Below are 25823 nucleotides of genomic sequence, written 5' to 3'. Positions count from 1 at the left end.
TCAGTTTATTCTTCCATTTTGTTTATTTATTTATTTATTTTGTGTGTGTGGGGAGTGTACTGGGGAGTGTTTTTCCTGCATGTATTTCTGTGCACCACATGTGTGCCTGGTGCCCACAGAGGACAGAAGAGGATGTCAGATGACCCTAGATCTGGAATTACGGTTGTGAAGAGACATATGGTTTCTGAGAATGGAATCTGGGTCCTCTGGAAGAACAAATGCTTTTAGCCGCTGAGCCAGCTTCTTATGTGGGTGCTAGGGATGTGGGCTCATGTCCCAGCTGCAAGTTTTCTGTCTTTACAGAGGTGGTTGGAGACTAATAAAAAATGTTGACTGAAGAATGCTGAGCACCTGTTTTGTTGGTTAGAGCCACATGGTGGCAGAGTGGGGATGAGCATCTGTAGGAGCCGCTTTCTGGAAGACTGTAAGGCTTTGGGATCTAGCAGTCCTGTCCTGGGGGCCCGAGGCTAATTGCCTCCCAGTGTACAGAGAGGCTGCTGTTCCTAGCTCCTCACTCTGCCATAGGTCTCTGTGTGGATTTCACCCCTGACAGGGCACAGTTTCTCCTGCACAGCTCGTTTGTACCTCACTGAACAGCCACAAGTACACAACCAATTCAGGTACCATGGGCAAGCTGGGCAGTGGCCAGCAGGCTAGAGCAAACTCCAAGAGGCCTTGTGCCTGAGCACACATGAGACACAACTGTGTAGGCAGTCTAGAAATAACTGGAGAAGCTTCAAAGACTGCATCAGAATTCCTGAATGAGCAGCCAAGGACAGAGCTGCTCAGAATGAAGTGCTAATGTTAACTGTGATCTCATTTGCACTCTGCTGCTGAGATCTAGTGCATCTGAGTCTTGCGCACAGCAGAACCCTATAGCCATCCTACGAGGCTAGTGCAGATCACTATTACCATGTAAAGAACCACGGTCTAGCACTAAGTGTCGTGAGTGGACAAGCTGACGATAGCCTCAGTTCGGGGAGAGACCCAACCTCAGAGTGTGCAGGGGAATCAGTCAGCTGGCCTGCTGTGCTGGGGCAGTCACAACAGGACTGATGACAGTCTGAAACCCACAAAGTAAGAAAGCAGTCTTTACAATATTGAAATTCCCTTCTTAATTCCAAAGGGAATCTTTGATCTTATTAGTAAGGTCATGAAGGAGGGTTGGTGGTGACCTCCAAGCAGCTGGCTGCTTACACTGGAAGCAGCCACACCAGTGATCTCACAGGAAGTCTGTATGCAGGCATGTTGGTGGTCGGCCTGGAAGCTGGTCTTCCTCCATCTTGACTACAATACAAGACTTGCCAAGTGTGGGGAATTCTTTCAAAACAACCTCCTCTCTTCTGGCTCTGGGACATTGTAGAGATGTGATGCTTGGGCTTGCCACGGCTGTCTGGAATCTGTGAGGCTTCCTTCAAAGCAAGAGTCAAATGCCCCTGAAGACAGACTGGAAAGAAGAAAGGAGTCCTTGAGGCTGCTGGCAAGCTGCTGAGACAGCCATCCCTGAAGCCCTCGGCTTTCATCTCATTGGTTTATAGACACACTTTCACGCTTACTATTTCTGTGTGTAGGATGTGCCTTAAAAGTTTCAGTAAGGGGGTTGGGGATTTAGCTCAGTGGTAGAGCGCTTGCCTACCAAGCGCAAGGCCCTGGGTTCGGTCCTCAGCTCAAAAAAAAAAAAAAGTCATTGGTTAAGTCATTTCAAGTTGGGGTTCTGTCAAGAGTCCTAACCATAATAAATGACAGTGGTATTTCCCATATCTTCATAAAGAATTCCCTGGAAGAAGCTGGGCATGGTGATGCACTCCTTTAATCCCAGCACTCAGGAGGCAGAGGCAGGGGGATCTCTGTGAGTTCGAGGCCAGCCTGGGCTACACAGTGAGATTAGATTTCAACAAACTAAAATCAAAACACACAGGAAAGCCATACCTTCACTCACCTTATCTGCAGAGCTGTTTCCTCTAATAAAATTACTCAGCCGGGCGGTGGTGGTGCACGCCTTTAATCCCAGCACTTGGGAGGCAGAGGCAGGTGGATCTCTGTGAGTTTGAGGCCAGCCTGGGCTACCAAGTGAGTTCCAGGAAAGATGCAAAGCTACACAGAGAAACCCTGTCTCGAAAAACAAAAACAAAAAACAAAAACAAAAACAAACAAAAAAAAACAACAACTCAGAAACAGATTTTTAAAAATAAACAAATTTGAAGCCTAGTGAGTATTGTCTGGACCTCATCTGTTTCCTGGCCGTGTCTCCCCGTTCCCGGAAATCCTGCCTTCTCCGTGTTGCGTAAGCCTTCCTTGTGGTGGTGTCTGCTCCTTTACTTTGACTTCCTTTCCTCTGCTCTCTGTGATGAGATTCCAGCTGGTCTCCAGCACCTCCTCAGCCGCTGTGCTGAGTCCGTCTCCAGGTTTTCCTTGTGGCACCTTTCTTGAGGCAGGTGGTTTAGCATGTGCTCTGATATCAGACCAGTCTGGAGGATAATCCCAGCTCAACTGAACCTAGTTGGAATAACTCTGGACAGATTACTTTACCTACTTCTATCCTCATCTCTTTGTTTGTTGTTTGTTTTTGTTTTCAAAACAGGGTTTCACTGTGTAGCTCTGCTTGTCCTGGAGCTCACTCTGTAGCCCAGGCTGGCCTCAAGTTTACAGAGATCTGCCTGCCTCTGCCTCCCGGGTGCTGGGATTAAATGCCTGTACACCGCACCTTCTCATAGCCTGATCTTTACAACAAGAGAGGAGGAGGATCATTTGACTCTCCTGGGATTGTTTTAAGACTATATCCAAAGCACTGTCACAGCACGTGACACAAAGTAAGTGCGCTACAAATGGGAACTCTTTTTGTTTGTTTGGTTGGTTGGTTGGTTTTGTTTTTGAGACAGGATTTCTCTGTAGTTTGGGTACCTGTCCTGGATCTCGCTCTGTAGACCAGGCTGGCCTTGAATTCACATAGATCCGCCTGCCTCTGTCTCCTGAGTGCTGGGATTAAAGGTGTGCGCCACCACTGCCTGGCCAAGTGGGAATTCTTGATGCTTATATTTATTTCTTCTCACATTCATATACCACTTTTTAAAATATCTTTTTTATTTATATGCATGTATATGTGTCTGCTTGAGTTCACATACACTGTGTGTACAGATACCTACAGAGGCCATGGAGTGTCAAATTGCCTGGAACTGGAATTACAGATAGTAGTGAGCCACCTGATGCGGGTGCTGGGAACTGACCCTGAGGCCTCTGCAAGAGCAACACATCCTTTTACCTGTTGGGCCATCTCCCCGGTCCCATCCTCCTTTCTATCTTAATTTCCTTCCTCCTCCCTCTCCCACTCCCTCCCCATACTGGGCAAGGCACCCAGGCCTTGTCCATGCAAGACAATGCCCCTCCCCTCTCTTTGCTTTTCCTTGGGTAGGGGACAGGCTTTCACTAAAGTTGCACAGCCCGGCTTTGAACTTGTAATCAGCTTCTCTGATGTGTGGGATTGGAGCCCTGTGCCACATTTGCTTCTATCTTGCTGTTTTGCTGGACTATGAACAAATAATGATTAGGTTTCCTTCTTGCTCTGGTTTGAACTCTGTAAGCCATCTTTATTGAGGTATAAAATACATTCCAAATTACTGTAAGCAAACACATGCATGCATAGAGGCATATTCCCAATTGAGGTTCAAAACCCTGTTGCCACCCTGAGCGCCCACATGCCTTTTTTACAGTCATTTCCCATACCCAGCCCTGGCCTGAGGCAGCCATTGCTCTGCACTCTGTTAGTGTCAGTTAGTGCCATCTCTTCCTAGCATTTCATAAATATAACCACAAACTAGATCCTCCTGGGTCTGCTTTCTTAATCTTCCTGTGTTGTCTCTTATATAAATATCACACTTCCTTTTTTGTTTTTGAAGTTGTTCCACTGTTCACACATGCCTCAGTTTCCCCGTTGATATCTGTTGGTAGATACCTGGGTTATTTTCAGTGTGGTACTATTAATAGCAAAGCTCCTGCTGTCAACACTTGTGAAATCTTTTTGTGGACATAAGTTTTAATTGTCCTTTAATACTTTATAAGACACTCCTGCACTCATTTCCCAAGTGGTTACATTGTTAGGTTTCAGACACCCCAGATATTCACTTTATGATAGCTGTGTAGAGGCGTCTCGCCAGGCTGATGATGCTTTTGAGTTTATTGGCCATATGCATATTTTTTCGTAGAGTGGTTATTAAAACCTTCCCCTCCCCCTTTTTAAAAATTGTACTAATTGTTGAATTGTAAAAGTTTTGGTTTGGTTTTGGTTTTTTGAGGCAAAGTTTCTCTGTGTAGTCCTAGCTGTCCTGGCCGGGAACTCAGAGATCCGCCTGCCTCTGTCTCCCAACCACTGAGATTAAAGGTGTGTGCCACCACCACCCGGCTTGTTTTGTTTTGTTTTTGTAAAAGTTCTTTTAAGAATTTTTTTTTTTTTTTTTGAGCTGAGGATCGAACCCAGGGCCTTGTGCTTGCTAGGCAAACGTTCTACCGCTGAGCTAAAATCCCCAACCTTAAGAAATATTTTTATTTTATTTTTCTTTGTGTATGTGGGGGTGGCTGTGTGCATGTGAGTTCAGTACCCAGAGGTCAGAAGAAAGTGTCAGATCCCCTGGAGCTAGAGTTACAGGCAGTTGTGAGCCACCATGTGGATGCTGGGACTAGAACTCTGGTCTCCTGGAAGAGCAGCTTATAACTGCTGAGCCAGCTCTCCAGCCCCTCAGTTGTAAAAGTTCTTCGTTCTATTTTTTAATTTACTTCTTTACTTTTATGTGTGTGTGTATGTACCTGCATGTGGTGGTGCATATGAGAACCCTCTAAGTTCAGAAGAGGACATTAGATCCCATGAAACTGGAGTTACAGACTGTTGTGAGCTACCTCAGGGGTGCTGGGACCTGAACCCTGGCCCTCTGCAAGAGCAGCGCGTGCTCTTTACCCCAGAGCTATTTCTAGTCTAGATACAAGTCTTTCTTAGATTTTTGTTTTGTTTTTGAGGCAGGGCCTCACTATTTGGCCCTGGCTGGCCTGAAGTTCGCCATGTAGACCAGGCTGGCCTCGGACTCACAGGGACCCACCTGCCTCTGCTTCCCTAGTGCACCACAGTGCCCGGCTTGTTTGGGGGTTTGTTAGATGTGTGTGGTGCCGAGGTCTGAATCCAGGGCTTTGCGCATGCTAGTCCAGCGCCCCACCGCTGAGCACACCCCGGCCATTTGACTTCAGACTCGTGTTTGGCCAGCGCTCCCTTGCAGTCCTCGTCCTGTGTCAGTTTACTTCTGTTCAAGTGCAGGCGGTTTTCCTTATCCTGTTGAACTGTCATTGCTGCTTCTGTTTGGGTGGGTCACCATGAGTATCGCACTGTCTCTTCACCTGTCCTGGTTTCCCCTCCCTGAGCACCAGACAAGTGGTTGTCTCTGAACAGAGGCGGAGACAGTCACAAGGTCGCTGTGTGTGCCACCCACTGTCATGTCTGTGTCTTCTATCTTGTCCAGTTGCTGGTTGGGTTTGACAGGTGCTCTGAGTCTGTTTTTGTTCCCTGGCACGCAGACACTCCATAAATGTCCGTCATGTAGGCACATCTTTGTCAGCACCTCCGGACACAGCCCATCACAGTCTGTCTCGGTGGGGGTAATCTACGGGGCCCCTGGAGATCATCTGGCCACTTCCCTTCATTTTTCTCGACAGCTTGTTTCCTGAGGTGGTCATTAGTTTCTCACATCTCAGCACCAGGCCATGCAGAATTAACATGTTTACTGAGTGGGGAAACTGAGGTCTGGGGAAACAAAAGGTCACTTGAGTCGCAGTAACTAGACTTCCTCACCAAGCTCTTCCCATGGTCCTAAGCGGCAGAGCAGGGAAGGCAGCTAACATTGCCGTTTCACTCCCAGCACCTGCTGCGATCTGAGCATCTCATGGCCTCCCATTGCATGCTTGTAAATAAATAGTCGGATGAATACATGCTAACTTTTTTAGTGCTTATTTCATGTGGCTTTCGCTTATACATGCAATTGGGTGTGTATCAGTGTGTGTGTGTGTGTGTGTGTGTGTGTGTGTGTGTGTGTGTCTGGCCCCTTGACTGGCTCATAAGCTCAGAGTCTGTCATTAAATTCTTTTGGTTTGTTTGAATTTTCATAGCCACACCTTGGTCTTGACCCCCCACTAGGAGGCGCAGGGAGCTCACAGAGAGGGTCTGTGGTCCTAATGCAGGTCAGTGGACCCCCATAGTCACCCTCTTGCACTCCATGCCCTGCACCCTCCCCCTGGTAAACAAACAAACCAAAGCCTCTGCCTTCCTCAGCCCTCCTCCAATGCAGCTAGGCTGCTGGCTGTCACCCTCTCCCAGGGTCCTGGCCCTAGCTGAAGGAGGCAATGGAGTGGTCAGTGACAGTGACTGTGAGCTGTCTGTCATCCCCGCCAGGGGCCACCACTTCCGCTTCAGTGGCACTGATGGATGCTAAGGAGGCGGGCTCTCCTTGCTCCCCTCTGCTGACAAGCAAGGACGAGCCTTTCAGATCCCAGGATCTGGCCTGCCTTTGATTGACATGTGCCTGAAGAGAAAACAGCAACCTGTTCCTCATTTCTGATTTCTCATTCCTCACAGCTCAACAGAAAACCCCAGCAGCCCTGGCCCACCTGCATGGTGGGCACATGGCAGGCAGTGCCCTTGTCTGTAGGTCACATCCTGCATTTCTTCACAGCCCTCATCTCCAGACTCAAGACCTCTCTACCATCAGCTTTGGCATCAGATTCCCAGACATGGGTCCTGGCTTCGCTGCCAGCTGTGACCTTGGACAAATTATGTGAACTTCACTTTCCTTATTGGGTAAATGAGGCTAACAACAGTTCCTGCCTCATCAATGAGACTGTGCTTATAAATAAGGCACTGGGCACAGTGCCTAGCATATAATCAGTGTTTGATCCGTATTAGCCATTATTAATAGTACTATTAGTGTCATTAACATTCAGTTAATGTAAGCTGCAGCATGGCCACTCCTCTGTCCTTATTTTCTGGCTCACAAAGAAACAGCACTTTCCTCCAGCCCAAAGGCTCAGCTTCTCCTTAACAGCAAAGCCCCTGTAAATACTACTGGCTGCCCATGGAGCCAGGAAAATGAAGTACCCAGTTCTGCTCTTGCCTGCCTCAAAATGGGTCCCAGGTTTCACCTCGTCTAGTAGTGGCCAGCACCTCTGTGCACTCTGCAGGTATACACACTCTACACATTTGGGGTGGGTGGGTACTCCCCGAAGTCTCAGCTGCACTTTAGGGTGGTACAGGACAGCAACAGCTGCTGAAGCTGCTAGAACCACTCCCCTGCTCCCCCACACCACCTCATTCATTCTCTGGTCATGTTCCAGTCTCCAGGAGGGACTGGCAGCTGCCCTGAGTGTCAGCTACAGAAGCTGCCGAAAGCAGCACTCCCTGCTCAGGCGGCTGCCCCTTGGCCACCCCACAGCTCAGCCAGCCTTTTCCCAGTCACTCAGGCTCTCTCCAGCAGAGAGATTAGCATTCAGACAGGGGAGGGAAGGTATCAGCATTATGGGTTCCTGTCCTCAGCAGCTGAGATTGGCTTGGAAAGCAAAGCCTGTCACAAGGGAGGTGTCCAGACTGAGACAGCCTTCTGTACACAGAGGCCCTTGATGGGTGTTCTCATCCACCCCTCTGGCTCCCCTGTCATTTGCCTCTTCTCATTTGCCCCTCACTCAGCTGTGGTGTATGGGCAGCACCCCACACCAGCAGCCAACACCCCACACCAGCAGCCAGCACCCCACACCAGCAGCCAACACCCCACACCAGCAGCCAGCACCTCACACCAGCAGCCAACACCCCACACCAGCAGCCAGCACCCCACACCAGCAGCCAACACCCCACACCAGCAGCCAACACCCCACACCCCATACCAGCAGCCAACACCCCACACCAGCAGCCAACACCCCACACCAGCAGCCAACACCCCACACCAGCAGCCAGCACCCCACACCAGCAGCCAACACCCCACACCAGCAGCCAACACCCCACACCAGCAGCCAACACCCCACACCAGCAGCCAACACCCCACACCAGCAGCCAACACCCCACACCAGCAGCCAACACCCCACATCAGCAGCCAACACCCCACACCAGCAGCCACTCATTTCAGCTCTGTCTCCCCGATTGTCCTTAGCTTTCTTTCTACCAAGCACATGAATACTCCTGCTCCTATTTCCAAACAGCAGCTATTTCTAAGAAAATGGGAAAGGAAGGGACTCAGCCTCTATGAAGACAGTGTACCTGGGCAGTGGGAGCCTCCTGTGGAGGAGTTCTGGGCAGTGGATGCTCCCGTGGAGGAGTTCCGGGATGAGGGAGGGCACCTGGGCAGTGGATGCTCCTGTGGAGGAGTTCTGGGATGAGGGAGGGCACCTGGGCAGTGGATGCTCCTGTGGAGGAGTTCCGGGATGAGGGAGGGCACCTGGGCAGTGGGAGCCTTCCAAGCTGAGGGAAGGGACTTTCTGCAGCAAGAGCTGCAAATGTGCAGACTGCACAGGGAGCCCAGGGTGGGAGAGGCCCTGGGAACAAGCCCAGAGTGTGGGCAGGGTGTGCGGGGAAGGTGTAAACACAGTCTGCTCCCACCAAAGCCAGCCTGCTCCGAGGAGAGGAGAGGGCCCCTCCCTCCCAGCCCACATGGCACCCCAGCCGCCAGGGCCCAGGGAGTCACATCCCCTCCTGCCAGCAAGTCCCTTCCCAGCCCATCCTTGCCCTTCATCTGGAATGGATCCTTAGAGGAGGTTCACAGAGCAGTGCTGCCAAGAGGTGCTGTCCTGTTGGAAGTGGGTCTGGGCTGGCAGCCAGCCCCGGTACTGCTCTATGACCTTGGCCTGACAATTTCTTGGATCATTGGAAGGAGGCGGGCAACTTGGAAATGGCAGAGACCAGAAACAAGGATGAGGTGACAGGAATATGGCGACTTGATGAGAGAATGGGAAAATGTGTGCAAAGCTGGGATCAGAGGACACAGACGGGTCCCCAGGAACAGTGCCCTCTGGCCATCAGCATGACAGTTCTGTCACTAGGGCAACTCACACCTCCCAGGAGAGAAATGGGCTGACTTTGGGCTGAGACAGTTGACCACGGACTCATGGCCTGGATCAGGTGGATGCTCTGGCAGGTTCTTTCCCCTAGTGTGACACCCCCCCCCACACACACACACACCTCCCTGCCCTATGGAAGGCAGCTCCTATGGAACTGCCTGTATACATACCCAAACCAAGCTCCCTGCAGTACCCGCAGCCTCTCCCCGCAACAGTGGGTCCCTCGGGGGCTGCATCTCTCACACTTTTTTCTCCCTCCACTGGAGTGGAGCAGCCTGGGATCCTGCTGTCTAGGGGACTGTCTTCTGCCCCTGAAAGTCAGGGGCAGAGGCTGGCCAGACAGAGGCGTTACTGCTGGGCTGGCAGTGGGGCGCTGGGTAGGGGAGAGGTACTTGACGGTGGCTTTTGAAGATGAATGGCTCCCAGGCAGTTGGGAGCAGCTGCCCGCAGGCAGGGTAAGCCTGGATCCGGGAGCAGGGGCGGAAATGTGCTTTTATCTCTGCTCTGGACCGGGCAGGACAGTAAAGAGAGAAATGGCAGAGCAGCTGGAGGCAGAGGCGGTGGCCACTGAGTTACTGAGCAGTCAACACAGTGACAAAAACAGGTGCCCTGCTTTCTCTTTCCCCTTCCAACCCGCTGTTGCCCATTTGGAGCGCACACATGCGTGCACGCGCGCACACAGACACAAAGCACATTCAGAACACAAGCTGGTGTTTGCTCACATCCAGCGTCAGGCAGACATGCCACAGATCCAGCTGGCCTTTCTTACTGATAATTTCAGGAGAGCAGCCAATGACAGGGTGAGTTCCAGGGACTGAAAAGAGGCAGATGCCACAGGAATGAGTATCACTGTAGAAAAGTGACATGACCCAGCCCTAGACCACAGGGGTTGAACCGAACAGCTCCTGAGCTGACAGATGGCCAGGCCAACAGAACCCCCTTTGCCAAGCAGCTGCAAAGTCGGGGAGGGGGTGAGCTCGGATCCCTCCCTAACAGCGTGGTGGCGATGGGCTTCTTCTCCCATATGTGTGTACCATAGATACCAGGACTGCCGTCTGTGGGTTATGGTCGGGAGTCCTTGGTGACTAAGCACAGGCTGCCATTTATCCTTCCCTGGCTTCTCAAGTCTTCTTGCTCTCTGCACCTGGCCCTTGCCTAGGATGCTGGGGTTCCCTGCAGTTAGCCTGGGGGAGCCTGGAAAGTCCCTCTCTCTGTGCCTTCTCCAGCTTGGCAGTTCCTCAGAGCAGGAACTCGGGAATGGGAGCCCAGGAGCACAGGCATCCTCTTCTTCCTGTCAGCACCAGCCTTGCTTGGGAGCCCTGTAGTCACGGCCCATCTAGGAGCAGACCTGGGGGCTGGGGGAAGAGCCTACCTTCTCCATGACTGCTTCTCCCGTTCTCCCTCCTCCTGCTGCTGCTTCCAGCCCCACCGCATCCTCCTGGGATAGGGAGTGAACCAGAACTCCAGCTAGAACGGAAAACCAAAACCGCTCACTGCTCTTTCCCATGCCCAGAGGTGGGATGTGTATTTCAGGGTGGCCCATCCCAGACCACTACCCCTCCCTTAGAGGTCTGCAGTACTGCCCTTAGGACCCAGCTCAGCTTCCACCTCACCCCCAAGCCTAGAAAGCATGTTCAGGACCACACTGATTCTCTTCAAACCAGTGCTTGCCCTGTGGCCAGAGGCGTAAGTAGCAAGCACAAGACAAACCCACCCTCACTCAACCTCTGCCAGAGACCACGAGAGCTACAGACTGCCTCCCATGTCCCTCTGCCCTCCAGGGCTCCTGGTCCTGTCTTTACCTGTCTGGGCCGGTGGGTTACAGTCCCCAGAGCTGAAGTGTCTGAAGAAGTGAGGGCCTACCTCACAGGTTCTTTCTCCCTGGACAAAAGGAATCATTGGAGTCAAAAGCTGGAGGTGTTGGATTGTCATGTTTAGGGCTCTCCTTCCTCTCCCTCCTGCCCCCGCCCTGTGGCAGCCCCCATCAGCAAAACTGGGTGCCAAGGAGTTAAGAGGTAACCAGACTGGCCATGGGGTCTAGGCCCCCCCATTTTTTGTAGGGAAGACAGCTACTTGGAAGATGGTCTCCCCTTCAGTTCTCCTCCACCATTCCATTACCAAGTGATTATAAACAAACAGCCATGTCCTACTAAGGTTGTTGAGAATTACTGCACAGGAAGGGTTTGGGAGATGGGTGTGGTAACACACGCCTGTAATCCCAGCACTCAGGAGGCTGAGGCAGGCAGATCTCTGAGAGTCTGAAGCCAGCCTGGTCTACATAGCAAGTTCTAGGGCAGCATAGTAAGACCCTGTCTGAAAACAAACAATCAAATGAAAAATAAAATAAAAGAAAGGAAGAAAAGAGAAAGGAAGGTCTAGGAAAGCACAAAGCACCCACTGGCTACGCATCCCAGAAATAGCATCCCAGGAGTGGCATCTCAGGAGTAGCATCTCAGGAATAGCATCCCAGGAGTATACATTCTAGGAGCAGCATCCCAAGAGTACACATCCCAGGAGTATACGTTCTAGGAGTAGCATCCCAAGAGTACTCATCCCAGGAGTACACATCCCGAGTACACATCCCAGGAGTAGCATCCCAGGAGTACCGCTAGCACACCAGCACTGGCCCAGCAGTTAAGTTCCGCTGTGCTTCCCAGCAGCCTTGCAACCACTGTTAACAACTCCAGCTTTAGAGTCACGGTATGTATTTGCCCTTCCACACTGACTGAGGACCAGTCGGTAAGGACATCCTCCTTCCAGTGGGCCCTGAATCTCAGATCTCCTGGGGATCATTTTTTTTCCCTTTGTTTTCACTAGGAGTGAGAGATGATCTCCAAATGTCTCCCATGCTAGGGAGTCCATGGGCAGGCACATAATGCCTTACACATAGGTACTAAATAGATACTGCTTTGCTTTTTCAGTGTTTTGAAAGGCATAGAGGCCCCTTATTATCCAAAAGACTTTGGTAAGCCAGGGAAGGAAAAGTCCAGAAGAATACACAACTTTGCCCCCTACCCCACAAAGGCCACATGACTTCAACCTAGGGAAGAGTTAACTTTCTGGCCACTGGAGACAGCGTCCTGCCCGCAGGGGCTGCCCAGCCAATGGTACTCAGTGCTGATGACGTCATGCTCCTCCTGCGCCTTCTATTGGGGACTGGACAAGGAATCCTGCCTGGGGTTCAGGCAACTGAGATGCAGAGCCGGTTGGTGGCAGAGGGAGGAGGAGGAGGAGGAGGAGGAGGAGGAGGAGGAGGAGGAGGAGGAGGGAGGATCAAGGACAAGAGAGCAAATCACCCCAGAGTGGCTCCTGCCTCCTCCCTCTGCTCCCTGATCCTTCAACAGAAGGTCCTCCTGCGGACTGTCCCACACTCACTTCGCAGAAGCAAAACTACACAGCATTGGTCCAAAAGAAGGGGTGGTCTCTCTCTCTGTCTCTGTCTCTCTCTGTCTCTCTCTCTCTCTCTCTCACACACACACACACACACCACACACCACACACACACACCACACACACACCACACACACACCACACACCACACACCACACACACACACACCACACACCACACACCACACACCACACACACACACCACACACACACACACCACACACCACACACACACACCACACACCACACACACACCACACACCACACACACACACACACACCACACACACACACCACACACACACCACACACACACACACCACACACACACACACACCACACACCACACACACACACCACACACACATCACACACACACACCACACACACACACACACACACACACACACACACACACACACACACACACACACCACACACACACACACACACCACACACACACACACACACACCACACACACACACACACACACACACACACACACACACACATACACACACGCCAATACTTCCCTTGGCACCATTTCCCCACCCCCGACTCTCCTTCACCTGCCCGAGGACTGAAGGTCCGTGTCCGAGCCGCTGCTGCTCACAACTGCCCCATCCACTCTGCTGGGCTCTCTGGAAGGAAAGAGCAGGCAAGAGAACCTGTAGGCAATGCTCAGATTCTATCTTTTCCCCTTTTCACAGTCCAGCACCGCCCGCTCTGAGGGTGGCCCTTTCAGGGTGTCCTCCAAATCCCCTCCCAGACCAGCTAGAGACCCAGGCAGACACTGCTCACCCTCTGCTTATCTGTAGCCCACCCTGGGAGTTCCTCCCACCCACAACCCCAAGCACAGCCCCATTCGCCTCTCACGGTTCCACCCGGTTGGCAAATCTGCGGCGCCACAGCATGGCCAAGCTGAGCAGGAAGAGGGTGGTGCACATGGTTCAGCTGCCCCATCCCCCCTGAAGACCAACTCTACAGAAGAAAGCCCCAGGTGAAGGGCCTCAAAGGCCCCGGCCACCTCTCACAAGCCACCTGCTGTGTTTCCTGAAGTTCCAGGGAACGGATTAGGAGGTTCAAGCTGATTAGTGGAGTCAGCAGAACTGACCTTGGGAAGAGAGATTAAACTCGCCAGGCCCAAGATCTCCCCTCTAGTGGCAGAGTAAGCCATCCTCCTTCAAGACACACAGGATGGCTCTGAGCGCCTGTCCAGAATGTTCTGTTTAGAGCTTTGAGTACTGCCCGAGCTTCAGTCAAGGGCAGGTAGTGCAATCGAGTTAGTGAGTTATTTCAGTCAAGGGCAGGTAGTGCAATCGAGTTAGTGAGTTATTTCAGTCAAGGGCAGGTAGTGCAATCGAGTTAGTGAGTTACTTCCAGGCAGTGCCAACGGCACCTGCAGGCCACCGGGGTCACTGCAAACGTCAAGGATAGCTTCAAAGAAGACCCGGGGCCTGGTCCAATGACAAGGACCTGTAAGTCACTGGGGAAGGGGCGGGATCTCAAGTTCAAAGCCTGGCTGAGCTACAGAGAGAGCTGGAGGCCAGCCAGCCTGGGAACCCTAATTCGAGAGTGTCAAAGAGGCTCAGTGGTGGAGTGCTTACCTCGCATCCCAAGGCCCTGAGTTCAAACTCCAGTACTGCAGAGTGGGAGAGTGGTCGTGGGAGGTATCTGAACTTGCAGGTGCTGGAGAAGGTTGAGCCCTCAGCCATCTGCCGAGGCTGCTGACATGAAAGGATGCAGGACTCTTCAGTGAGAGGCTGTGCGGCCGAGAGACTGCACTGTCACAACAGAGCCATCCAGAGAAGAGAAGGGAAGAGGCCTGGCTGAGGAAACGGGAAAGCCCGGGAGAGCAGAGCGTGCGTGCGTGCGTGTGAACGCGGCCCTCTCTGGCAGCTCTCTGAACTCTTCTCAATAGACCCCCTTTCCTGTAAAAAAAGGCAGAGTCGAGGTGTGCGCTCACAGATGTGAACTATAAATTCTATCTTATATAATGATCTTATGTAATTTAGATGTAAATTATAAGTGTATCAGTTACACGCTAGATTACTGTACCAATACATTCCTATGTTAGGAGAGAAGTGAAAATCAACAGAAATATTCTTTGCACATCCCACCTGGACCTCCTGGGCAGTAGAGCGGGAGTCACCCTGGCAGGGCTGGGCATGCGCCCCACACTGTGCTCCGTCCCGTCTAAGACTTTCAGTTTTCCTTCCCTAACCAAGATGGGAGGTGATGATGCCTCCTGCCCAGGGATCTCATCAGGCATCCCAATTCCGTGCTCCAGGGAGGACCCTGCTGGGTCTGTGAAGGGTCTAACTGAATCTTAAAGTCTGATTTTATGTTTTAGATTTCTTATTTTTGTTATTATTAGTGTGTGTGTGTGTGGTGTGTGTGTGTGCGTGTGTGTGTGTGTGTGTGTGCGCGCGCGCGCGCGCACACACACACACAATGCGGGAGGCACGTGTTGAGGTCAGAGGACAACTTACAGGACTCCTCCTTGCCCATGTGGGTCCCAGGGGTGGAACTCAGGTCATCAAGGCTTTGGGAGTGGGCCAGCACCTTTAAAGATTTTAAATCAACAGGAGCCGAAGCTGAAGCGGAGAGCCATCTCTTGGGCAACAGGACTCCCATCTCACTTACTCCTGAGCAGGGTAAGGGCTAACAGGGAACCTTGAGGAGAACCAGAGCCACCTCACTCATCTGTGTCAGGCCTGGTAGGCACTTGTGGTCTCAGGGTTCCCGCTGTCCATGCCCAGGCCTAGACAAGTGCTGACGAGATGACGTTTCTGGTCTCTCAAGACAGAGCATCCTCCCCTATGTCCAGATCGATCTCACCTCTCCATGAGCAGCCTACGATGAAGGATTTGCCTTCTGGTTTTCAAATTGAATCCTTGACGATGACAGATGTCTCCACTGTCCAGTGCCTTGTGACTTCTGGCTCCCCAGATCCTCTGGTCACACCTGACTGCCACTGCCTCTATGAAACATTACCAAGGCCAGGGCCAGAATTCAGGACAGTGACTGGTTCTTACCTGTCTGTCACTAATTGGCCGCTCGGGACTTCCTTCCTGCATGCCCGCATGGGGTGGCATCGGTGGGGAGGAAAGGGGGGCACGGGCCTTTGGTTCCCCAGACTGGACATGTGTTCAAGTTCAGAGAGCCAGCAAGAACAACAGATGGGAAGGGAGTCCATAGCCCTAAACCTGCCAGAACTTGAGGTCCCCAGGTCTGAGAATAGTGGTTTGGGCCCAGTGTCAGGCTCAGGAGCGGCGGGACTACAGGAGAAGCCCAGCTTTGTCTGCAAGTGTGTCCTCTCCAGCAGGCAGCGAGAGGCAATGCCTGGGTGTGTTTGACTTTGAGTCAGTTCCCCACCGCGCGAAGGGTACGCACGCACACGGGTCCAGACACCGCGCACCAAGAGTCAGGTCCCTTCGCCCCCAGCCCCGCACCAGCCCGGGGCTCACTCGGGTGCAGCTCGCTCTGCCCACGCCGCGTGACCCCCTGGTCCTCCCAGCCCCTTCTGCACATTGGCCACACCTACCTTGGTGGCCTTGCTGGCGGGTGGGTGGGCAGGCGGGCAGACACCAGCCGCGACGCCCCCATCCCGCCCAGTCTTTACCTTGCCAGAATTGGCTCCCCGACACAGGACTGGGGATTTGGAACGGATTCATTTTTTAAAACATTTTTTTTCCCTAGCAGACCACATCCCCGCCCCCAGCTCGCAGTCCCCCGCCCCCTGCATATATACCCTGCACACCCGCGCGCGCGCGCGCGCGCACACTCACACACACACACACACACACACACACACACGCACGCACACACACCCGACGCGCACAGACACACACGCTCACTCCCTCCCTCCGGCGCTCTACTCCGCGCCCTCCCGCCAGCCCGCCTCGCACGCACCGACCTCGGCTCCTCCGGCTCCCCGCTCCCGCCGCCTAGCGAAGCCGTGCTGGGCTCGGAGCTGCTCATGGAGAAAGTGCCGGGCGACATGGAGAGAGATCGCAGGGAGCGGAGCGAGGAGCTGTCCGAGGCAGAGAGGAAGGCGGTTCAGGCTACGTGGGCCCGGCTGTATGCCAACTGCGAGGACGTGGGGGTGGCCATCCTGGTGAGGTAGGTGTCGCTCCCGGGGCTTGGCGGGGCCCAGGACAGGGAGGGTGACAGCGGCTGCTGGCAGAGGCGGGCTTGGCCCGCTGCGAGCTCCGGCGCCACCTCCCCAGCGATTGGGGACGGGTCACAGTGGTGGGGGCGCCTTGGGACGATGGAAACCTTAGCAGATTCCTTCCTGGCTCCGGGGCGTGGGGCTCTCTAGACGCGAGAGGGCACTTGGTCCTCCTGGCCTCAGAACTCACTCAGCCTGGTCGGTCTTCTTCATGAGTGACCCTAGCGACCTAACTAAGATGTATGGCTCAGTCATCAGACCAGCCCCTCAAAGCGGACCGTAGGGGCTCCCTGTTTTAGAGACAGGCAGAGAAACTGAGGTTCAGCCAGGAAAGGGTTTAAAGAGGAAACAGGACTCTCTATCCAGCTCGGCCCTTTGGAAGAGCAGAGTGGGGGGGGGGGGGCTAGAGGTCAAGAGGCCCAGCTGCTCAGCTGTCCCTCTCGGGCCCCAAAAGTGAGGCCAGTGCGAGCTGCAGGTGAGGCAGGTGAGTGAAGCCAGTAGGCTTCTAGGAAGCAATGGTTGAGTTTGTTAGGGTTTTTTTTTTTTTGGTGGGGGGTAGCTTTCAGGAGACAGGGTCCTACTCTGGACCCTGCAGCCAGGAAGGAAGCATTGTGTCTGTCCCCAGTATCTCTGAGGACCCCCCACCCTAGGTGATGCTGGATTTACACACCTGTACACGTGGATTGTCTCCAAGCCCAACAAGCTGGAGACTGACTCCAGCTACAAACCACACTGAGACTCTTCCAACACACGCTGGACCCAGGGGTCCGCGGGGCCACCATTCACCCTCAGCTTCCATCTTGGCAGGGGGAGGCTGTCAGACCCAGGGCAGAGCAGCCTTTGTGGAGATAGGGTGAGACATGAGGTGGACCAACAGGACATTGCCGCCTTTCCAGGTCTGGCCTCTCTTCTGGCTCTTCTCCCCGTCTGCCTCTGCCTCCTGCAAGCCTGGGACCTACCCAGCTCCCTGCTGAGATGACTGGATTCCAACTCAGAAGCAGATTTTGGAGGAAAAGAGCAGAAGTATTTTAGAGGAGTTGGGGAGGGTTCCTCAGGAAGAGGAAGGAGCAGCTATCTCAGAATTCTCTCAGCAAGCAACACTGCCCTGGGTGGCGGGAACCGAGGAGGGCCACTGGGATCCTGAAGCTGCAGACAGATTGGCAGTGTGGGCACCCACACACAAGCACACAGTGGGGAATGGAGCCTCAGATGCGCCAGTGCGCATCCCCAGAGGGCTGATCTCAGCCTGTGTTGCACCCCTAGGCCCACAGAGCACATGCAGGGCACCAAGAGGAAATAAGGCAAGGTCCTTAGGACCTGGAGATGCTCTGTGCAGGCTTTGTTATCTGTCAGTGAGTTGCTTCCCCAGGGGGAGGGGACAGAAGGAGGACAGGGTCTGAGATACTCATTCTGTATCCTGTGAGCCCTTTCTTCTTCGGTATACCCCTTGACACCCAGGGACCAGGCCTGGCTGGGGAAGGTATTTACTGATAGACTCAGGGCTCGAAGGCCTACAGTGAACTCAAGAAGACCTGAGATGGATCAGATCTGGCTTGCCGAGCTTCCCAACACCACACACTTCACCTAACTCCACACCTGTATTGACCAAAGCCTGCCTGACAATCCTGGGCCAACACTGTATCAGCCACTCCCTGTGGCTCCAGATGCCACTGACTCCTCTGCTGCTGTCTGCCCCAGGCCTGGCCAGTGGAAAGGGGCAAGACCAAGACCCTTAGCTTCTCACAGCTTCACAGAACCCATAGTAGATCCTGCTCACAAACTCGTGTTTTGGCAAGCCCAACATGTTCATCCATAGGACCAGGCCCCCAGTCCACCCCTTCCCCTTGCCTGTCCTCACTGCCCACTCTGCCTGCCAGATAGGAGGCAAGGAAGAGGCTGGCTACCAGCAGGAGTTCCTGGCAGATATGGTGTAATAGAGGAGGAGAGACCCCATGCTTCCAGTCCTTGTTAGAGAGAAGCCCCAGGAGGGAACACCACCCTCCCTCCTGGTTGTAACGCTGACGCCTTCCCCCTCACATGCAGACAAGCCTATTTCAGGCTCTTGGAAGCCCAGATGCCTCTGGGAGCTGAGAAACTCCCCAAGACTGGATGCTGAGGCTTCTCCCTGGCAGCTCAAGCCAGCCAGGGAGGGATGGGAGGGAACACGGGCTGGAGGGGAAGCCAGGATGACAGAACTCAAGGTCCCTGCTCCCTGGGAAGGTCCTCCCTCAGGGCCACACACAGTGCTGATGGAGACTCACTTGCACTCAGGACCCATCCCTGGCCAGCAGCGTGGAAGTCTAGTCCATTCTGTTGTTCCCTCTTGAGCAGCCTTGGGGACCAGCCAGTTCCTGATCCATAAGATGGGGACAGAGTGGCCTCAGATAGTAAATGCTCAGTGAGTGTTCCCTGGGATGCTGTCCTTGGGGAGAGGAAACAACAGCTTCTAGACTTCAGCAACTAAATTCCCTGAGAGATGCCTTGCAAATGGCAATATCCCATAATTTTCAATTGTGAAAGCCAAAAAGCCTGATGTGCTTATTATTTTGTGTAGGGGTGAGGGCACGTTTGTATGCCATGGCAAGCATGTGGAATCAGAGGACGACTGTCTGGAGCCAGCTCTCTCCTTCCACCTTGTTGAGGGAGTCTTTCTGGTTTTTACCACCATACAGTGTCCTAGGGACCCTGTCTCACTGCTAGGGAGTGCTGGGGTTACATGTGTGCCGTGGTATCCTGCCTTTCGGTTTCTACACATTCTGGGGACCAAGCTTGGTTGCTAGGCTGTTCACTGAGTGGCTTCACTCACTGGCCACTGCGGCATCTTCCCTCGTGTGCCCTCACTACAGAGCTTCCAGAGAAGTCTTGAGAGCTTTTAGGCCCGGTGCCACCTTGGTCCACACCCAGGCACCTCCAAAGAAGCCAACTGTGAAGCTTTTCTCAAACTTTTACTGACAGGAGGAGGGGGTCATAAAGTGTTTGTTCAAGGTCACACACTCAGCATCCAAGAAGGTCCCTCTCCTTCTCCACATGGATGGTGCCCTGGCCACCCAGTCAGAACCTTCCTGCCAGAAACAGCTGTGGTCCCAGAAGGGCCGGCCAGCCAGATGTTCTGTGTCTGTCTCCCTCACCTCAGACTCTCAGGCCTGATCCACAAGCTATGAGCTTCATCTGATGCCTCAGAAGGACAGCCAGAGGGTGATGACACCCAGCAACACAGGTCAGGACACTTTACACACTTTCTGAAGAACCATTAAATGAAACAGTTTTCTCATTGAGTTCCAGCTAGGGGGCCCAAAGGTTGGGGTGATGGGCCAGAGCATTTGTGAGACCCCACCTCCACTTATGGTGTGGGGTCTGGTCCAACAGACTAAAAGGGCAGCGGCGGCACCAATGGCCGTGGCCAGAGAGGGGCAGGTCTGACAGGGGGACGTGTCAGGAATCCCACTTCATGGAAAGGAAGGCTGGCCAGTGGTAAGTGCAGCTGTTGGACTGGGACAGAGTCTGGGCAGAGGCGGTGGAGACATGGCACTGGAGAAGTGGGTGGGGACAGTTCTTAAGAAGTCTGGGACATCTGACTTGGGCATAAAACTAGGGAGCCGATGAATGTTTTTGAGTATAAGAATGATGTAACAAAAGAAGGCTGGGGGATTAAACCAATTTAGATAAACTTGAGCAGGAAATGGCCAATGCTAGGAAAGCCCAGATTCTGCTTCAAGGGACTTTTTTGGTGCGGGGAGTCTGGTGATCATGCCTCCAATCCCATCGTTTGAGAGGCAGAGACAGGGCATGTCTGTGAGTTCAAGACCTCACAGATAAGTAATTACAAACCATACCACAAAGGTAAAATCAGTTGTTTAAATTAGTTCAACCAGTCAGTATTGGTTTTGGGGTATCAGGGAGGAAGAGACTGAGCTGGGAGAGAAGGTGTCCCTTCTCTGGCTGAGTGAGCACAGATAGGTCACCCTGGCCTCACTCCATTCACAAGGAGGGCTCTCACTAAGGACGCTGCTGTTGACTGAGGGACACTTTGCTGATGACAAGCACTTTCCTTCATACTAACAGCCCAGGAACGCGGGTGCCCATTTTACAGATAAGGAATCCGAGGCTTAGAGAAGACAAATAATGAGCTCTCACCCGCCTGGGCGCACCAGGCCCTGGATTCAATCCCCAGCACTCTGGAGGCAGAATGTGCAAGTTTCAAAGCCAGCCTGGCCTACACAGAGATCCAGTGAACCAGGGGTGCTTGGCAAGATCTTGTCTCAAAAAAGAAGAGGAAGAAGCGAATCGGGGTACAGTGGCTCACACTTGGGAGGCTGAGGCAGGATGGCTTGAGCCCACAAGTTCAGGGTCATCCTGGGCAACACATTAAGTCTTTAATGCCTTTAATCCCAGCACTCGGGAGGCAGAGGCAAGCAGATCTCTTTCAGTTTGAGGCCAGCCTGGGCTACAGAGTGAGTTTCAGGACAGCCAGGGCTACACAGAGAAACCTTGTATCGAAAAACCAAAAACCAATCTAGAACAATTGTCCCAGAATCAATCTCTCTCCCTCCCTCCCTCCCTCCCTCCCTCCCTCCCTCCCTCCCTCTCTCTCTCTCTCTCTCTCTCTCTCTCTCTCTCTCTCTCTCTCTCTGTGGGGTGTAGCTCAGACAGCAGTCAAGAAGAAGGCAGCCGGTGGCCTGGCACAAGAGGCTGCCAGCCTAAACAGGTCCTGCAGGTGGTCCCTGCAGAGCCTGGCCAGAGGGGAGCCGACTGAGGGAGAGCTCCATAAGAGAGTGAAAACCAGTACTGGTGCCGGAGTATGCCTGGTTCTCCGACCCCACCTCCATTTTGGCCCCTCCAGAGGGACTCAGAGGAAGCCCCCTGCTTCAGCACTGGCCCCCTTCCTCCTGCCAGGTTCTTTGTGAACTTCCCATCAGCCAAGCAGTACTTCAGCCAGTTTAGACACATGGAGGACCCCTTGGAGATGGAGAGGAGTCCCCAGCTGCGGAAGCATGCCTGTCGAGTCATGGGGGCCCTCAACACTGTCGTGGAGAACCTGCATGACCCGGACAAGGTCTCCTCTGTGCTTGCCCTGGTTGGCAAGGCCCACGCCCTCAAGCACAAGGTGGAACCCGTGTACTTCAAGGTATGTGCTTCCGTTTGCTCTTGTCCGGAGCCCCCACTTGGCCGTAGCGCCCTATAGCCCGTCTGTCGCTCAGGGAGGGGTCCCTGAAGAGCAGAGATGGCCACTGTGTTGCCAGCCTTCTCCCTGGGAGAGGTTGTGGCAGGAAGGGCAGCCAGCGTGAGAAAGGTACGGTGCTTGTCCTGAGACCACGGTCTCCAGTAACCACCAGGCTGTTAGTTTGCATCCATCACACAGGCCAACACGGCTATCAGGGATCCTGGGGACGGCGGGAGGCAGGGTGTCCAGGCGTTTACTCCCCCTCCCCTCCTTTGCCCCCAGATTCTCTCTGGGGTCATTCTGGAGGTGATCGCCGAGGAGTTTGCCAATGACTTCCCTCCTGAGACGCAGAAAGCCTGGGCCAAGCTGCGCGGTCTCATCTACAGCCAAGTGACTGCTGCCTACAAGGAAGTGGGCTGGGTACAGCAGGTCCCCAACAGCACCACGTGAGGAGGGGGTGCGGGTGGGCTGGGCAGCCTCCCCGCTGTGTTCTCTCTTGTCCCCTAGGCTTCCCATTTCTCCTGGGACCAGGGACTGACCATTGGGGCGTGCAGACACAGGCGTCTAACACGTTTAGGAGCAGGCACCACACAAAGGGTCTGCGTGACAGCGCCCTTCTGACCTCAGGCCTGCTTCTGTCCAGCCCCCGATCTCGGCCTGAGAACTCCACGTACATTTGTCTGGGCAGTGCTTCTCAGTGTCTGGAGCAGGGATGGCTCAGGTCACCCAAGGCTATGACAGTCTCCTGGTGGGGCGTTGGCTCCTCCGACACAGAGCAGCATGGGCCAGCCCCACCCCTTCCTCTCCATACCAATCCTTCAGGCCTGTCCTTCCCCTCACACTGAGTGCTTTCTTACACTGGCAACAGAGCTGGAGCCAGGAGGGTCACGAGGACATATACACATGCCCGGGCCCTCAGGGGACCTCCATGGGTGTCACTCACTGACAAAACTAGGGGATGTTTACTTCCATTCTGACCAGAGAGAGGCAGCAGTCACTTGTAGGCTCTGACAGGGTGGCGGGAGCACCTCCAGGGCTGGCCTTCCCATGTGGTGATGTGGCGGCTGGGAACACTCAGACCCCCCAGACCCCCAGGAGGCAGCGAACTCTGGGAGCTGAATGGGAGGACAGAGGCAGGCTGAACTGGGAAAGAGAGGGGCGGAGGCGGGAACAGGAACCAGGGGTCAGCCAGCGGCTTGGACACGTGTTGTAGAGAAACATTCCCAGCAGTTTCCCATGGAAAAGGCACCGTCTCCTCAGGCTCTTCTAAGGCCCGCCATGGCACCTCCTGTTTATGGGCCTTCCCACCCGGCTCTGCAGAGGAGGTCCCTAAGGGTAGGGAGAGGCCAGGCCTGTTGCCCTTCCTGCCACCGACCGACCAGTCAGGTTGTGCCTCCCCCACCATGGGCAGCTCCCCAGGAGAGCAGAACAGAATTGCGAGTTGCAGCCAGGTCAACTCCAGATGTGTACAGCTGGACCTGGCCTGCCCCAGACCCTGGAATAATTGAGAGGAAAGGAGAGTTTTACCTGCCAGAGGAGGGTATTGGCCAGGCCGAAAACTGGGGTTCCCTCCAGCTGCCACTGAGAGGGACCAGGGAGGAGACTGTGGGAGGGGAGACAGTGGCAGAGGGCCCCCCTTCCCCCCTCCTCCCCAGGCAGGCTCTGCCGCCCAAGATGAGTTTGTTTACAGCCATGACACAGGACTTCCTGCTTTTGGAGAAAAGAGCTTTTTACGGGGCCTAGAGGGACTGTGGGGAGAACTGGCCATCAAGCCCCAGTGAATCAGAAACACATGGCTGGAGCCTTCCCGCTCCTGCCCCAGCCGGACCCCAGGGACTTAGTGCTGGCCAAACCCCAAACAGCATCTTGCCCTGCTTTGGTCCTAGTGGGCTGAATGGGGATGAATGATGCAGGGCCAGACAGCCCAGGGCCTAGCCACCTCACCTGGGCCTGAGCACCCATACTGGGCTCTTCCCCAGCTGTCACATTGTGGAACTGACCCCTCATCCCTTGACAGCTGCTATCCCCATCTCTGGTCTCCTAGGGTCTTGGGCATGGGCCAGGGCCGGCGGATCCCAACCTATTGCCAGGGCCAGCCCCCCCACCCCCACCCATCCGCCTTGCCTCACAGGGTGGGGTGGAATTTTCAGGGCTGACTTCTAGAAGGGCCCTGTCCAACTTCTCTTATCAGGGACACACTGAGCCAGACACCACTGTTTATGGAACTCTCTGCCTCAGGGTGTGACTCTGGCGCTTGGGGCAGGGGATGTGACAGAGCGAAAAGGAGTTTCATGGATGGAGACCCCACGTGGGAGGCAGGCAGTCTCTGCTAGGACAAGCCACACATCCTATTTTCAAATGGATAGAAACAAGTTCACATCTGTGTGGTTTTTGTAAAATGCCTTGGTTCTCAGCAGGCCAGACGCTGGCCACACCCCCTGCTCCTTCAAAGGACAGGTCCAGGCCTCTCCTCTCAAGGGCTACCAGACTAACTTGACATAGCGCTATAGGCTGGAGGTAATGGGGGGTTGTGCAACCGTGTTGGGTCTCTCCGCGGGAAGTGCCCTGTCTCCTGATTCCTAGTCCCCTCTCCCAGCACCCCAGGTGTCCCATCCGGTCCCCCCCCACTGACCCCTGTAACCTGTCATCTCCTGTCTCATCCACAGCCCACCGACCACACTGCCCTCTTCGGGGCCATAGGACCCTCTCAGCTTCCCCCCTCCCTGGCAGCACTTTGGGCAGAAGGCTGAGTTCTGAAGACACTCCTTGACCTTCCATTTCTGGGTGCCAAGGAAGCTGGAGGAATCCCGACTCAACTTCCCGAAAGGAGGTCTTCATCATGGCCCTGGTACCCCAGGCTGCTGGGAGGTGGGGCTGGCTACCTTGATGCTGAACCTAGCAGTGGGGACCCTTCTGCCTCACAGCAGGGGGCGCCCTCATCTTAGCTTTTCTACTTACTGTTAGAGAGGGACCTAGCAAGTGGCCGGTGGGAAGCCAGGACGAGCCTACGGGTCACTTCAGAAAGGAACTAGCCCCGCTTCGTCTGCCCACCAGCATGCAGGCTCACCTCACCATCTCTAGAGTATCACGCACACATGTCTACCATATATACAGATATATCTATAGACGACCTCTATATAAATATATATACGTACATATCTATCGCGTGCACCTGCAGGCCCAGAAGCCTCGGTCTTGCCCAGCTATGGGAGGCCAGGAGGAGTCCTGGTCATGCTTCTGGGAAGTTCTATGAGGAGCAGGGAAAAATCCTACAATAGCACCAGAGGTGGGGCCTGGTGGTAGAGTTGGGGTGACTCAGCTCGCCCACATAGCTCCGTGCTCTGCATTCCTGCCCCTCTACAAGAAAGAAAGAAGGAAAGAAAGGAAGGAAGGAAGGAAGGAAGGAAGGAAGGAAGGAAGGAAGAAAGGAAGAAAGAAAGAAAGAAAGAAAAGAATCTGGTTTGCCAGGTGTAGCAGCAGAGTTTGGGAATCATGGCAAGTTTGAGGTCGGGTGGTCAATACCTGGTCTCCATGGCGTTGAGTTTCAAGCTAGTCAGGCTACACAGAAAGACCCTGTCTCAAACCAAACAAAAATAAAATCTGGCTGCCCTCGTCTTCCTAGAGGTTTGGCTGACTGACTTGCCCTAGACAGGGCAAGGACCAGGGCACACAAAGAACTCAGAAGATGTCGATGGGGTGGCGGCCAGTGTATATGTCCCCTGTATGTGTGTGTGGAGGGGTGAGGAACAGCCTCAGAAAAGAGCCCTAGGATGTCAGCCTTACCTGCTCACTTCAGACAGCAGCCAGGCCACAGGACCGGGGGCTCTATCCTCAGTGGAGACCCAGGGCCTCTCCCTCCTGCCCCCCTCCAGGCCACCAGGCCATCCTCTCCACCTAGTCTCCTTAACATTGCTGGGGCCCCCGTGTGTACACCTTGGTCATGTGTACTGTCCTGGAAGATGTCTTGCTCTGTGGCTGCTGTGCCTGCAACCCCTCCATCCCGTTTCCACGCAGCCTTCCTATA

At 54.0% G+C, this 25823-nt stretch overlaps 2 protein-coding genes across 11 annotated transcripts; one reads left to right on the top strand and one right to left on the bottom strand.

Annotated features, from left to right (window-relative positions):
- Positions 1-102: 102 nt before the first annotated feature.
- Positions 103-16870, bottom strand: Prcd (photoreceptor disc component). Of its 10 annotated transcripts, none has more exons than XM_036195095.1 (10): positions 16384-16867; positions 15306-15447; positions 14957-15140; positions 14072-14395; positions 13034-13105; positions 10875-10953; positions 10445-10539; positions 9842-9886; positions 8276-8421; positions 5057-5779 (listed from the first exon to the last, which is right to left on the bottom strand). In XM_036195095.1, the coding sequence occupies exons 4-10, from the start codon at positions 14177-14179 to the stop codon at positions 5614-5616; spliced, it is 711 nt and encodes a 236-aa protein (XP_036050988.1). In that variant the 5' UTR covers positions 14180-14395; positions 14957-15140; positions 15306-15447; positions 16384-16867; the 3' UTR covers positions 5057-5613. The 10 variants fall into 10 exon arrangements, with proteins under 10 accessions (XP_036050992.1, XP_036050988.1, XP_036050987.1 ...); XM_036195094.1 differs by having other exon boundaries at positions 14957-15029; XM_036195093.1 differs by lacking the exon at positions 14957-15140.
- Cygb (cytoglobin) lies at positions 16273-25209 on the top strand. The gene is made up of 4 exons (XM_036195103.1): positions 16273-16589; positions 21532-21763; positions 22082-22245; positions 24466-25209. The coding sequence occupies exons 1-4, from the start codon at positions 16447-16449 to the stop codon at positions 24497-24499; spliced, it is 573 nt and encodes a 190-aa protein (XP_036050996.1). The 5' UTR covers positions 16273-16446; the 3' UTR covers positions 24500-25209.
- Positions 25210-25823: the final 614 nt, after the last annotated feature.

Source organism: Onychomys torridus, chromosome 8 (assembly GCF_903995425.1).
Source record: "Onychomys torridus chromosome 8, mOncTor1.1, whole genome shotgun sequence".
Classification (NCBI taxonomy): domain Eukaryota; kingdom Metazoa; phylum Chordata; class Mammalia; order Rodentia; family Cricetidae; genus Onychomys; species Onychomys torridus.
Note: the sequence above shows the minus strand (reverse complement) of the source record. Positions and strands in the feature narration are given on the sequence as shown.

Bases quoted from the DNA above. Each gene is read 5' to 3' on its own strand.
- Prcd (XM_036195095.1), bottom strand. From the start codon at position 14,179: ATGGCTGAGGGCTCAACCTTCTCCAGCACCTGCAAGTTCAGATACCTC. The intron at 8,422-9,841 runs GTAAGAAAGGCC...ACTCCTCCACAG, and splicing joins CTGCTCTCCTGAAATTATCA to GAGCATCCACTGCCCAGGTG. The intron at 5,780-8,275 runs GTACACTGTCTT...TTGTTTCCCCAG, and splicing joins AGGAGGCTCCCACTGCCCAG to ACCTCAGTTTCCCCACTCAG.
- Cygb (XM_036195103.1), top strand. From the start codon at position 16,447: ATGGAGAAAGTGCCGGGCGACATGGAGAGAGATCGCAGGGAGCGGAGC. The intron at 16,590-21,531 runs GTAGGTGTCGCT...TCCTCCTGCCAG, and splicing joins GGGGTGGCCATCCTGGTGAG to GTTCTTTGTGAACTTCCCAT. The intron at 21,764-22,081 runs GTATGTGCTTCC...CTTTGCCCCCAG, and splicing joins TGGAACCCGTGTACTTCAAG to ATTCTCTCTGGGGTCATTCT.